Source organism: Salmo salar, chromosome 22, assembly GCF_965601325.2.
Source record: "Salmo salar chromosome 22, fSalSal1, whole genome shotgun sequence".
NCBI lineage: Eukaryota > Metazoa > Chordata > Actinopteri > Salmoniformes > Salmonidae > Salmo > Salmo salar.
Window position 1 is genome coordinate 24480781 of NC_138312.1, and position 14394 is coordinate 24495174.

The 14394-nt window shown below is 40.0% G+C and overlaps 1 protein-coding gene across 5 annotated transcripts; it reads right to left on the bottom strand.

Moving 5' to 3' along the window:
* Positions 1-727: 727 nt before the first annotated feature.
* LOC106582994 (SH2 domain-containing protein 5) lies at positions 728-14001 on the bottom strand. Of its 5 annotated transcripts, none has more exons than XM_082967439.1 (10): positions 13600-14000; positions 9644-9708; positions 8191-8291; positions 7979-8053; positions 7749-7895; positions 7426-7626; positions 7086-7281; positions 6843-6948; positions 4342-4501; positions 728-4240 (listed from the first exon to the last, which is right to left on the bottom strand). In XM_082967439.1, exons 4-10 carry the CDS (start codon positions 7997-7999, stop codon positions 4034-4036), a joined length of 1038 nt encoding a protein of 345 aa, XP_082823565.1. In that variant the 5' UTR covers positions 8000-8053; positions 8191-8291; positions 9644-9708; positions 13600-14000; the 3' UTR covers positions 728-4033. The 5 variants fall into 5 exon arrangements, with proteins under 5 accessions (XP_082823565.1, XP_014022156.1, XP_014022157.1 ...); XM_014166681.3 differs by having other exon boundaries at positions 729-4240; positions 8211-8291; positions 9568-9682; positions 13600-14001; XM_014166682.3 differs by having other exon boundaries at positions 729-4240; positions 8211-8291; positions 9568-9708; positions 13600-14001.
* Positions 14002-14394: the final 393 nt, after the last annotated feature.

Genomic DNA, 14394 nt, shown 5'->3' on the forward strand with positions numbered 1-14394 from the left:
TGAATTCTGAGTAAATCACTGACAGTGTCACCCCCACACCATAGTAGTGGTTTCTTTGCAGCAATTCGACCATGAAGGCCTGATTCACGCGGTCTCCTCTGAACAGTTGATGTTGAGATGTGTCTGTTACTTGAACTCTGTGAAGTATATATTTGGGCTGTAATCTGAGGTGCAGTTTAACTCTAATGATATCCTTTGCTGCGGGAGGTAACTCTGGGTCTTCCTTTCCTGTGGCGGTCCTCATGAGAGCCAGTTTCATCATAATGCTTGATGGTTTTTGCGACTGCACTTGAAGAAACTTTAAAAGTACTTGACATTTTCTGGATGGACTGACATTCATGTCTTAAAGTAATGATGGGCTGTTGTTTCTATTTGCTTATTTGAGCTGCTCTTGCCATAATAGGGTCTTGGTCTTTTCCCAAATAGGGCTATCTTCTGTATACCACCCCTACCTTGTCACAACACAACTGATTGGCTCAAACCCATTAAGAAGGAAAGAAATTCCACAAATTAACTTTTAACAAGGCACACCTGTTAATTGAAATGCATTCCAGGTGACTACCTCATGAAGCTGGTTGAGAGAATGCCAAGAATGTGCAAAGCTGTCATCAAGGCAAAGGGTGGCTACTTAGAATAATCTCAAATCTAAAATATATTTGGATTTGTTTAACACTTTTTCCATTACAATATGATTCCATATGTGTTATTTCATAGTTTTGATGTCTTCACTATTATTCTAAAATGTAGAAAATAGTCAAAATAAAGAAAAACCCTGGAATGAGTGGTACTTTATACAATAGTGGTTCCCAAACTTTTTATAGTCCCGTACCCCTTCAAACATTCAACCTCCAGCTGCGTACCCCATTTTGCACCAGTGTCAGCGCACTCTGAAATGTTGTTTTTTGCCACCGTTGTAAGCCTGCCACACACACACACTATACGATACCTTTATTAAACATAAGAATTAGTGTGAGTTTTTGTCACAAGCCGGCTTGTGGGAAGTGGCTCTTATAGGACCAGGGCACAAATAATAATATAATAATAATCATTAATTTCTCTCTCTATTTAACAATCTTACATATAAAACCTTATATGTTCATCGAAAATTGTGAATAACTCACCACAGGTTAATGAGAAGGGTGTGCTTGAAAGGATGCACATCACTCTGCAATGTTGGGTTGTATTGGAGAGAGTCTCACACTTAAATCATTTTCCACACACAGTCTGTGCCTGTATTTAGTTTTCATGCTAGTGAGGGCCCGAGAATCCACTCTCACATAGGTACATGATTGCAAAGGGAATTAGTGTCTTAACAGCACGATTTGCCAAGGCACGATACTCTGAGGGCTGCCCAAACTAGAAATCTGTCAGTGGCTTCTGATTGTTGCAATTTTGATAAGGCTCTCTTGTTCAGATATCGGTAAGTGGACTGGAGGCAGGGCATGAAAGGGATAACGAATCCAGTTGTTTGTGTAATTGCCCTCCCACCTCACTCAGGTGCATCGCTATGTCACATTTGATATTGTCTGTAAGCTTGAGTTCATTTGCGCACAACAAATCACACAATGATGGAAAGACCTGTGTGTTGTGCAGACAGAGAAGAGCTCCAACTTCTAAATCAGAGCCTCAGTTTTGTCCCACACATTGAATATAGTTGCGGAGAGTCGCTGTAATCCTAGATTCAGATCCTTCAGGCGAGAAAAAAACATCACCCAGCCAGTTGTGTGAGAAACTCGTCATCTTGCGAGCGGCCAGACAAGTGAAAATGAGGGTCAGTAAAGAAAAGCTTAAAGTTGTCTCTCAATTAAAAAAAAAAACCATGTCAATACTTTGCCCCTTGATAACCAGCGCACTTCTGTATATTGTAAAAGCGTTACATGGTCGCTGCCCATATCATTGCATAGTGCAGAAAATACACGAGAGTTCAGGGGCCTTGCTTTAACAAAGTTAACCATTTTCACTGTAGTGTCCAAAACGTCTTTCAAGCTGTCAGGTCATTCCCTTTGCAGCAAGAGCCTCTCGGTGGATGCTGCAGTTTACCCAAGTGGTGTCGGGAGCAACTGCTTGCACACCCATTACCACTCCACTATGTCTCCCTGTCATGGCTTTTGCGCCATCAGTAAAGATACCAACACATCTTGACCACCAAAGACCATTTGATGTCACAAAGCTGTACAGTACTTAAAAAATATCCTCTCCTGTTGTCCTGGTTTCCAGTGGTTTGCAGAAGAGGACGTCTTCCTTAATTGACCCCCCATAAACGTAACGGACATATACCAGGAGCTGTGCCAGGCCCGCCACGTCTGTTGACCCATCCAGCTGTAACACATATAATTCACTGGCTTGTATGCGAAGCAGTAATTGTTTCAAAACATCTCCTGCCGTGTCACTGATGCGTCGTGAAACAGTGTTGTTTGATGAAAGCATCGTCTGTATAGTTTTTTTTGCCTTTTCCAACCAGCATTGTCCCAGCAACAGTAAGAATTAAGTCCTCCACAATAGTATGGGGCTTGCCTGTCCAAGCCACTCGGTAGCTCACCATATAAGGCGCTTCTAGACCCTTCTTATTAATGATATCTGTTGCTTGTATACATGTCTTACTACTCGAAAGTCGTCTTAATTCTCTCTCAAAAAACTCCTGTTGCTTATTTTTCAAATTGGCATGTTTTGTTTCTAAATGTCTGCACAAGAGTGAAGGTTTCATTGAGTTGTGAGATAGTACTTTTGCACATATAACACACTGTGGCTGAGGAAAGGCACTACTCCCAATATAAGTGAACACCAAATCAATGTAGTTCTCATCATATTTGTTCCTCTTCAATGGTCCAACGTCCCTGTCTGTTGTTCGGTGCTTTCCCGGGTAAGGGGGAAGTAGCTCTTCGGCTGCATCAGATTCACAACTGTAAGTGTCCATGCTAGCTGGGCTAACAACAAATGTAGAATTACTGATGCTAGCATTGGATGTGCTCGTGGAAGCAGAACAACTTGTGTAGTCGACTTTTGCAGGTGTAGTACTGCAGGTAGTAGCAGTACTGCCTGTAGAGCTGGTATACGTCTCTATGGATGAGGGCCTTACTTTTTTTTTTACCATTTATCAATTTTCAAGCAAACGGAATGAGCAGCAGATACGTTTGGTTAGCTGGAATTCCCGCGAGAGAGTAAAGGTTAATGTGATTGGATGTTAATTATTTGACTAGACTACCTGTATTTGACATTGTGTTGTTATTTCTCTGAACACTAGATGGTTTCATTTTATTTTTGGCAGTGAAACGAGGCTACTCAGGCGAGAAAAAGACCTCACCCAAATGTATAGCCCCGTTGGAAAATATAAATGGACTGTTTGAAAATTTGAAGATGTATTTTTTTAAATATGTGAATTACATTTTTATTTGGCGTACCCCAGTTTGGGAATACCTGGTATACAGTATACAATATGGCAATGCATTATGCATAAAAATATAAAACACAACAATAAACTTGTGTTCAGCAAGTACATTTATCTGTAATCAAAATGAAGAAATACTGCTAGTTCTCACAGAACACTTTAAAAGACGGCAGTGAAAAACAAATTCAAAAAGACAGCTTAGCATGAGTCAGAGTTAATGTACAAAAAAATCTTAGTCTGCAAAATCTATAAAAAATGTCCCTATATAGTCTATACAAACACACACATAATATTCCTACGTTTTAAAATAATTAAAATGTATTAAAATAATATAATTCAAACGTAGGTGAAGTAAAGTAGGTGCAGCTAAAACACAGAAGAATATACTCAAACATACATAGCTTTTTGACATTAAAACAACCCTACATCCCAGAGGCTAAGTGCCAAAATGTTACTCTACTTATCTCAATTCACCTGCTGGAAGTAAATTTGATAGTTAGAGTTGTGTTTCTATCAGAAATCTGAAAACAATAACAAAAGTGAAGCATGCAAGTTAATTATATTATATTTAAGGTGTCAGTGTAACATATGGTCAGTGTCTTTTAGAGAATGGGATATATTGATCAATCCAATGATCAGAAATTACTTTTAAACCCATTGTTTCCTCTGAGTATATTTAGAATTCTTTCTTTTGAGGCCTTGGTGTAAGGCTAAAGGCAGTGCCTTAGCAACATTCTCCTCCCACTCATAGCAGTGGTTCACACGGGCACAATTCAGCGGACAGTCCAGCTCCCCCTTGATATCGGTGCAGTGCTCTATCAAGGCAGCAATGGTGCTAAATTCTATGTGGCAGTTCTAGTATAACAACATAAAAAATACTAATTACTACATTGCTAGTGGAAAATACATTAAACTTAAAAGCAAGTCAAATATGAATAATTGACAAGACCGCTCACCTCAAGCAGGTATTTCCCATTGGAGGTGTTGTCTATTAGGTGGGTGACCAGTCCAGAAGAGAAACGAATTATGAGAGAGCCACAGCCAGGTCTCTTAGGATGGGGGCACAGCAGGTACGACCCCAGGACATCCTCTGCAAGCAGGGAGGAGCTGCTGTCACTGCAACACATGATAAGGATTTAGAGACCACTGACAGTTCAGATGAGTTCTCATCAAGTGACAGTGGTGGAAAAAGTACTCAATTTTCATACTTGAGTAAAAGTAAAGATACCTTAATAGACAATTACTCAATATAAAGTGAGTCACCCAGTAAAATACTAACAGTGGCAAGAAAAAGTATGTGAACCCTTTGGAATTACCTGGATTTTTGCATAAATTGGTCATAGATGAAGATCAGATGAAATGCTAAGTCACAACAATAGACAAACAGTGTGCTTAAACTAATAAACACAAATTGTATTTTTCTTGTCTATATTAAATACATCATTTAAACATTCACAGTGTAGGTTGGGAAAAGTATGTGAACCCCTAGGCAAATGACCTCGAAAAGCGAATTAGAGTCAGGTGTCAGCTAACCTGGAGTCCAATCAATGAGACGAGATTGGAGATGTTGGTTAAAGCTGCCTTGCTCTATAAAAAAAACTCACAAAATGTAAGTTTGCAATTCACAAGAAGCATTGCCTGATGTGAACCATGCCTCGAACAAAAGAGATCTCAGAAGACCTAAGATTAAGAATTGTTGACTTGCATAAAGCTGGAAAGGGTTACAAAAGTATCTCTAAAAGCCTTGATGATCATCAGTCCACTGTAAGACAAATCCTCTATAAATGGAGAAACTTCAGTACTGTTGCTACTCTCCCTAGGAGTGGCCGTCCTGCAAAGATGACTGCAAGATCACAGCGCATCATTCTCAATGAGGTTAAAAAAAAATCTTAGAGTGTCAGCTAAAGACTTACAGAAATCTCTGGAACATGCTAACATCTCTGTTGACGAGTCTACGATACGTAAAACATTAAACAAGAATGGTGTTCATGGGAGGACACCATGGAAGAAGCCACTGCTGTCCAAAAAAAATGTCTGAAGTTCGTAAAAGAGCACCTGGATGATCCACAGCCCTACTGGCTAAATATTCTGTGGACAGATGAAACTACAGTTGAGTTGTTTGGAAGGAACACACATCACTATGTGTGGAGAAAAGAAATGCACAGCACACCGACTTCAAAACCTCATCCCAACTGTAAAGTATGGTGGAGGGAGCATCATGGTTTGGGGCTGCTTTGCTGCCTCAGGGCCTGGATAGCTTGCTATCATCGATGGAAAAATGAATTCCCAAGTTTATCAAGACATTTTGAAGGAGAATGTAAGGCCATCTGTCCACCAATTGAAGCTCAACAGAAGTTGGGTGATGCAACAGGACAACGACCCAAAACAGAGATAAATCAACAACAGAATGGCTACAACAGAAGAAAATACGCCTTCTGGAATGGCCCAGTCAGAGTCCTGATCCTCAACCAGATTGGGATGCTGTGGTATGACCTCAAGAGAATGGTTCACACCAGACATCCCAAGAATATTGCTGAACTGAAACAGTTTTGTAAAGAGGAATGGTCCAAAATTCCTCCTGACCATTGCGCAGGTCTGATCTGCAACTACAGAAAACGTTTGGTTGAAGTTATTGCTGCCAAAGGAGGGTCAACCAGTTATTAAATCCAAGGGTTCACATACCTTTCCCACCCTGTGCTGTGAATGTTTACACGGTGTGTTCAATAAAGACATGAAAACATATAATTGTTTGTGTGTTATTAGTTTAAGCAGACTGTGTTTGTCTAATGTTGTGACTTGTCTATAGTTGTGACTGAAGATCAGATCAGATTTTTTGACCAATTCATACAGAAATTCAGGTAATTCCAAAGGGTCCACATACTTTTTCTTGCCACTGTAAGTAAAAGTCTAAAAATATTTGGTTTAAAACATACTTAAGTATCAAAAGTAAATGGAATTGCTCAAATATAAAAGTATAAATAATTTCAAATTCCTTATTTTAAGCAAACCAGAAGGCCCAATTATAATTATATTCATTTTAATGTACATATAGCCAGGGGCACACTCCAACACTCAGACATAATTTACAAACAAAGCATTTGTGTTTAGTGAGTCCACCAGATCAAAATCAGTAGGGATGACCAGGGATGTTCTCCTGATAAGTGCTTGAATTAGACCATTTTCCTGTCAAAATGTAAGGCATACTTTTGGGTGTCAGGGAAAACGTATGGAGTAAACTGCACATTATTTTCTTTATGAATGTAGTGAAGTAAAATTTGGCAATAATATAAATAGTAAAGTACAGATACCCCCCCCCCCCCAAAAAAAAATATACTTTACTAGTACTTTAAAGTATTTTTACTTAAGTACTTTACACCACTGTCAAGTGAACACTCCATAAAATACACTAGAAACTAGCATCAGTGTGAGTGAGGTAAATGCAAGAGAGAGGACTCACGTGGCAATGCCAGCCCAACACCACACTGCTTGAGCCAGAGCTTCTTCTGTTTCAGCAAGGCTCGGGGCCCGGGCTCTCCTCAATGGCATTTTGTCCTGCCCCTTTCCTGTTTCACACACAAGAAGAGAGATTCCTTAGCATCTTGTGATGATTCCATTCCAATAGGTCCCTCTAGGGAATTATTTCAACATTACCTAATGAATTGTTTCACTCTTGAAAGTGCTCTCTGCACACTTGGCCCACCTTGTGGAGAGTTTAGCTGATCCTGGAGGTGACGTTGTTTGTGAGGGCTGTAAGTGAGGGAGCGATAGGCCCCTGAGCGCAGTAGTTTGTTGCGGATGGCTCTCTTGCGCACCAGGGAAGGAGAGGAGGTGAAGATCTCCTTTTGGCTGCTTGGTTGTTCCTCAGTTGTTGTTCCGTTGTTCTTCAATGGGAAGACCTACAATAAAGACCCATAGGAAGTATTAACTGGTCAACTGCTAGGCCAGCAAAATGTACGGGGCTCAGCAAAGCAAATAAAAATAGCACAGTGAAATAATACTTTCACAATTCAGTTAAAACATAAACACATGTTTGTCCTGACCTTTTCCCCTGGGAGTAAGCCCTGAGTGGGGGCCCTTCGGAATGACACAAGGGCACTGACACTGAGAGGGAAGCCCTGGTTGAGGAGGGAGGGGGCACGGCTGGGGAGTGGGCCGACAGACTCATCCTGCGCCTCCTCTGGGTGCTTTGCCAGGTAGGACAGCTGGAAACAGCGGCACAGCAACAGGTTCAGGAACTGGGCCTGGGAGAAAACAACATACCAACAGAGACACAAATCAGACACAAGAAACTGCAGCTTAAGACACACAGAGGGATTTTGTTGACAATGATCTTGGGAGATAAAGATCCAATGCAGGTTCTTACTGCTCTGGCATGCCTAGCCTTGAAAAGGTGGCAGTATAGCTGGGCATCAGGGCTACCGGGGTTGTGGGAAACAAAGGCGAACTGGGCGTCCGAGGGGCGGGCAGTGGAAAGGGAGACCCTTCGTAGAGCATGGGCCATGAGGAGGGTCTACAGACAAGGAAGAGGAAAGTAATTCACAAAAGGAAACAAATTATGTTGATGACTTTTAAGACTGGAATTTAAACTCTTACCGTCTCATCTTCATCATACATCTTCACCCCTTTGATGGAAAATTTAAGGGACACAGACCTCCTTTTCTTGCATGTCTGTGAAAAAGACATTTCAACACCTCAGGCAAAGCTTTTCGTGTTTGCCTTCGGGCTGTCTAGAAATTCCACATCTCCACCATAATAAGTCATGAACAGTCAAAATGTGTTTTCATGTACTGCTGCTGTGTTCTAACCTGTCATTACCAGCACCTACGTTGAGAGACTTTAGCTGTGTGTGCAACTGCTGCATCTGATCGTCCAAACAGCAGTCGTCCACGTGAAAAGAGCCAACATACTATATAAACAAGAAAGACTATGTTACACATACTATAAATTGTTGATTATAGATAAACACGTAATGTAACCAATTAACAAGGTCTTAAAAGGTGCAGATTATAAGGGAAGTAGAGTCCACTCAGATTTCATCCTCTTAGGACACACTTTATTCCCCAAACTAATATACTGAACAAAAATATAAACGCAACAATTTCAAAGATTTTACTGAGTTACAGTTCATATACGGAAATCAGACAATTTAAATAAATTAGTTAGGACCTAATCTATGGATTTCACATGACTTGGAACACAGATATGCATATGTTGGTCATGGATGACTTTTTCTTTTTAAAGGTAGGGGCATGGATCAGAAAACCAGTCAGCATAGGGTGAGACATCTCCTTCGCATAGAGTTTATCAGGCTGTTGATTGTGGCCTGTGAAATGTTGTCCCACTCCTCTTCAATGGCTGTGAGAAGTTGCTGGATATTTTCAGGAACTGGAACACGATGTCATACACATCAATCCAGAGCATCCCAAACATGCTCAATGGGAGACATGTCTGGTGAGTATGCAGGGCATGGAAGAACTGGGACATTTTCAGCTTCCAGGAATTGTGTACATATCCTTGCGACATGTGGCTGTGCATTACCATGCTGAAACATGAAGTGATGGTGGCGGATGAATGGCACGACAATGGGCCTCAGGATCTCGTCACGGTATCTCTGTGCATTCAAATTGCCATCAATAAAATGCAATTGTGTTCGTTGTCCGTAGCTTATGCCTGCCCATAATACCACCACCAATGGGCACTCTGTTCACAACGTTGAAGTCAGCAAAACACTCGTCCACACGACACCATACACGTGGGCTGCGGTTGTGAGGCTGGATGGACGTACTGCCAAATCTTTTGAAACAACGTTGGAGGCGGCTTATGGTACAAAGTGGCCTAAAAAGTACATTATTTTAGAGTGCACATTACACAGGTGCACCACATTTTAGAGTGGTGCACCTGTGTAATGATCATGCTGTGTAATCAGCTTCCTGTCAGGTGAATGAATTATCTTGGCAAAGGAGAAATGCAGACTAATAGGGATTTAAACAAATGTGTGCACAGAATTTGAGAGAAATAAGCTTTTTCATGCGTATAGAACATTTCTGGGGTCTTTTCTTTCAGCTCATGAAACACAGGACCAGCACTTTACATGTTGTTTATATTTTTGTTCAGTGTAGTAACCAACTCCTATATGGGGAGGAGGAAGATAATGTTTTGCTCTGTCAGTGGATATGGCTTACCTCAGCTGACCTTGTAACTGTGCCATCCTCCCTGACCGGTGTCTCACACATCATTCTTACTCCTGAGTTAGCCTACCTCTTTATGCTGCTGTTTCTGAAGGAGTTCCCCTGAGTTCTGCAGAATCAGAATATAGCAGAGAGCTTTACAGCACCCAGCATGATCAACATTAGACATGTGAATGATTCCTACTGGTTGGTAGTGTTATTTTCCCCATGTGATAAAAATGCTTTTGTAGGCAGGTAGAAGTGATAAAATGAGCTGTGAACAATTCAAACCGTTTCATTTTAAGCTAGAAACAGGTATATTTGGTGCAATGGTGTAAAGTACTTAAGTAAAAATACTTTAAAGTACCACTTAAGTACTTTTACTTCACTACAATCATAAAGAAAATAATATACAGTACTTTTTACTCCATACATTTTCCCCTTACACCCAAAAGTACTTCTTACATTTTGAATGCTTAGCAGGACTGGAAAATTGGAGGGGTCGTGCTGCAACATCATCCCTCAGGGTCTACAATGTCATCTCTCAGAGCAGTCATCCCTCAGGGTCTACAATGTCATCTCTCAGAGCAGTCATCCCTCAGGGTCTACAATGTCATCTCTCAGAGCAGTCATCCCTCAGGGTCTACAATGTCATCTCTCAGAGCAGTCATCCCTCAGGGTCTACAATGTCATCTCTCAGGAAAAGTGGGGGTTTTGAAAGGAGTGGACATTTTGAAAGGAACCATATAAGGAGAAGTGTGGGTTTCGAAAGGTGCCACTCAAGAAGTCAGTCATGGTCTGCAGAGGTGACAGTAAGGAATTTTAGTTATCCCCCAATAATGTCTATTCACTCATTGTGAGCTGTGTCTTTGAACGTTACCTACTGGTAACCATGTATGTATTTTAAATAATAATAATAATTGAAATATCATTGCTGTTCTAGCAGTTATGGAATTCCAGCACTTCTCCTTATATGGTTCCTTTCAAAATCTCCACTTCTCCTTATATGGTTCCTTTCAAAATCCCCACTTCTCCTTATATGGTTCCTTTCAAAATCCCCACTTCTCCTTATATGGTTCCTTTCAAAATCCCCACTTCTCCTTATATGGTTCCTTTCAAAATCCACACTTCTCCTTATATGGTTCCTTTCAAAATCCACACTTCTCCTTATATGGTTCCTTTCAAAATCCGCACTTCTCCTTATATGGTTCCTTTCAAAATCCCCACTTCTCCTTATATGGTTCCTTTCAAAATCCGCACTTCTCCTTATATGGTTCCTTTCAAAATCCGCACTTCTCCTTATATGGTTCCTTTCAAAATCCGCACTTCTCCTTATATGGTTCTTTCCGACGCCTTCACTTTTCCTGAGCGCTGCACTGCACTGAGAGATGACATATCAGTATGTGGCAGCATAGAGACCCTGAGCGCTGCACTGCACTGAGAGATGACATATCAGTATGTGGCAGCATAGAGACCCTGAGGGATGACTGCTCTGAGAGATGATGCCGCAGCTGGATCCTATTGGAAAATTGTCCAATTCATGTACTTATCAAGAGAACATCCCTGGTCATCCCTACTGCCTCTGATCTGGCAGAGTCACTAAACACAAATTATGTTATGTCTGAGTGTTGAAGTGTGCCCTTGGCTGTCCATTAAAAAAGAAATGTCAAAAAGGAAATTGTGCCATCTGATTTGCTTAATATAAGGATTTTGAAAAGATTTATACTTTTGATACTTAAGTATATTTGAGCAATTACATTTACTTTGATACTTAAGTACATTTAAAACCAAACTCTTTTAGACCTTTACTCAAGTAATATTTTACTGGGTGACTTTCACTTTTACTTGAGTTATTTTCTATAAAAAGGTATCTTGACTTTTACTCAAGTATTACAATTGGGTACTTTTTCCACCACTGGTATGGTGGTCGATAGGAAGTCTTCAGCAATTTCCAATCACGAGACTGTCAGGTCATTTTCTGCCCCTTCTCCTCTTGGCCATATTAGGAAAAGGCCATGTGCACCTGCAATCTAATAGGTTGTTGCGTTATGTTTGATTCTTCTAATGAATTACACGCCACACATTTTCAGTAGCATACAAATCACTATTACTGGTGTGGATTTAACCAGATGTAAAAATGTATTCCATAGCCTACATCATTCAGAGCATGCAGGTATCACCCATTAGTCTGCAGGGTTGGATAGGTTACTTTCTAAATGTAATAAGTTGCAGTTACTAGTTAGCTTTCCAAAATTGTAATCAGTAAAGTAACTTTTGGATTAACCAAACTCAGTAACGTAATCTGATTACATTCTGTTACTGTTAGATTACTTTCCCCTTAAGAGGCATTAGAAGAAGACAAAAATGTATGTTACCTATTGAACGACATCTATTGCAGGATAAATCAATGTTAAAGTTTACATAGCTGGCCATATATTGATGTTAAATGTTACTTTATGGATTGGTTATGTTGGCTTCTTCTAACCCATCTCTTCCCCACTACATATAATAATATGATTAAATTATATATTTACATTAAAAACCAAAGTCTATCAGAATTCCAGTCATTCCAATAAATGTTATACCCCTTGATCTTCAAGAATAGGACTTGGAAATATGGAAGTATAGATTAGCCAAATTGTTTTGCTTGAGCATAACCCCAAAACTAAGGACTTATTAGCCAGCCCAATCTGTTGTTTATGATTTTGTTGTCATGGAGGACTGATTGGGCTCATTGATTCGAGTTGAAAAAGAAATGCTGCGCTCATGGAATGGCATGCTTTGATCGCTACTGAAAAGTACTATTTACGTGTGAAAAATTAATGCCATATGCTGCATTTGCTATAGGCCTATTGTTTACCTTTTTGTTGGTGACACTTTGATATCTTGATAGCAGTTTAAAGGGCAAATCCACAGATGAAACAATAACAAAATCGTTGAGGGATGGGCCTGGAGAAATGTAACCAATCTCAGATTAATAGACAGAGCTATGGACGCAAGGACTGGCCATCAATGATATCAAAATTATTGTTTTAACCATATTATGAGGCTATACAATGTTTGTTTACATTTACAATGTTTACAAACATTGGATAAAAACAAGGTTATATTTTGGGTTCTCATCGAGTGTGAAAGTTGAACTAAGCTCATGAGCTCATCATTTATAAGTCAAAAATTGGATGTATCAACAACAGATTGCCCCTTTAAGTCTATCAAAAGTGTGAGAGTTTGAACATGTGTCCATTAGGCCTATGGGGGGGGGAAACTATTTTTATTCCATAGGGTGGGATCCGCACTATGCAGTTGTTGCAAGAGCGCATTTATCACTGGCTGTCCACTGGTTTCAAAAACAATGATTGATAGGCAGCTTAAAGTTCTTGAATTCAACCATTATCGGGTTCAAATACACGTTTAGATTTGTGAACAGCCACCCACAACAACCACAATCCGTGAGGCGCAAATAGCTAAATGAGAGAGCAGCAGTGTGATTCACATTAATGCGCTATGTAGATATCAATAATAAGTGATATCCGTATCGCCGTAGACTACACTGCTGTCATCCTTTACCTCCAAGCGTTTATTCAAACTGGATAATCTTTGGATGCTGACAGCAGTCGCACCATTGGAAGACATACCTTGGACTGTAGCCTACTCCTGCGCTTTTCCCGCGATCTGATTTGTGGTCAGACTCGCTCATGTGGAACAAATCTAAATGTGTGCCTTTTTTCAATGTTGATTTGAATGTCATTGAGAAAACAGAGAAATGTCAAAAATAGTTTTTTTGCAAACCTCCTTTCTGAATTTAAATGTAATCCTTGAAGCAATCTTTTAGTTTTTCAAAAGTATCTGTAATCTGGTAACAATATTTTTTGTTGGTAACAGATTACAAGGACAGTTTTTGTAATCTCTTACATGTAATCCGTTACTCCCCAAACCTGTTAAGTCTGTTCTATGAGCGCAAACATTTATGCAAGGATTCAGTTAAACGCAGATACAGCTTTGGAAAAGTAAACATGTCAATAAATCAATGCTAATCAAATCTCTTACTTTAGGGCCACAACGCTCTTTTCACCTCCGCACTCTTGTACTCCGGACCCCGTTCCACTGTTCCAAACTCTGATTTCCCCTCCCAGTCAAAGTTACCTCATCGTCAAGTTGACGCCCGCCCCGACTCAATTCAGAGTTGGCTATTCACCGGTGTGTTTGGGCGGTACTAGAAACGTTTACCTTTCAAGACATATTTGAGATGATGAAAAAAAACGTTTTTACACACGATGCGGCGATATAAATCAGGCCAAATGCAAAGGCATTTCTGTAGCCCATATTGATAGTCCATACACTCATTGCGCAACATAGGTGTAGACCTAGATATGGAACGTATTCATTACACGACTTCTGTTGCAAAACGTTTTTTAAACGGAAGCAAACGGAACGAAATGGAGTGACCTACCCGCATTTGTCTGATACACTAGTTTTAACTAATGATTAATACACCCCTTCACTGATTTGCAGCAGCCCATCCACCCTGTATTTAAATGTATGTTAATTTCATAATTTCCCCCTTGTTCATCAACATTTGCATAAGTAAACATGTTTTGCATCTCTCTGAATGGGAGGATCCACTTAATTCACCAAATAATGACTTTAAAGCTGTATGGACATAGGCCTAATAAATTGTAAAGTTCTGGTCTATTTAATAACCCTTTACTCAAACTATCCAGCACTTTATTCATGAGTGAACCAAATTGACATCTATGGATTTGTTTTGTGTAGTATTTAAAATATATACTTTAGCTCCAACAGTAGACACGATTTCGTGTTTGTCTCCCCTTGAGACCATGA

Coding starts and splice junctions, on each gene's coding strand:
- LOC106582994 (XM_014166681.3), bottom strand. CDS start 9,621: ATGATGTGTGAGACACCGGTCAGGGAGGATGGCACAGTTACAAGGTCA. Junction 7,896..7,978: donor TGTATGATGAAGATGAGACG/GTAAGAGTTTAA, acceptor CCTTGTCTGTAG/ACCCTCCTCATGGCCCATGC. Junction 7,282..7,425: donor GCTTACTCCCAGGGGAAAAG/GTCAGGACAAAC, acceptor TCTTTATTGTAG/GTCTTCCCATTGAAGAACAA.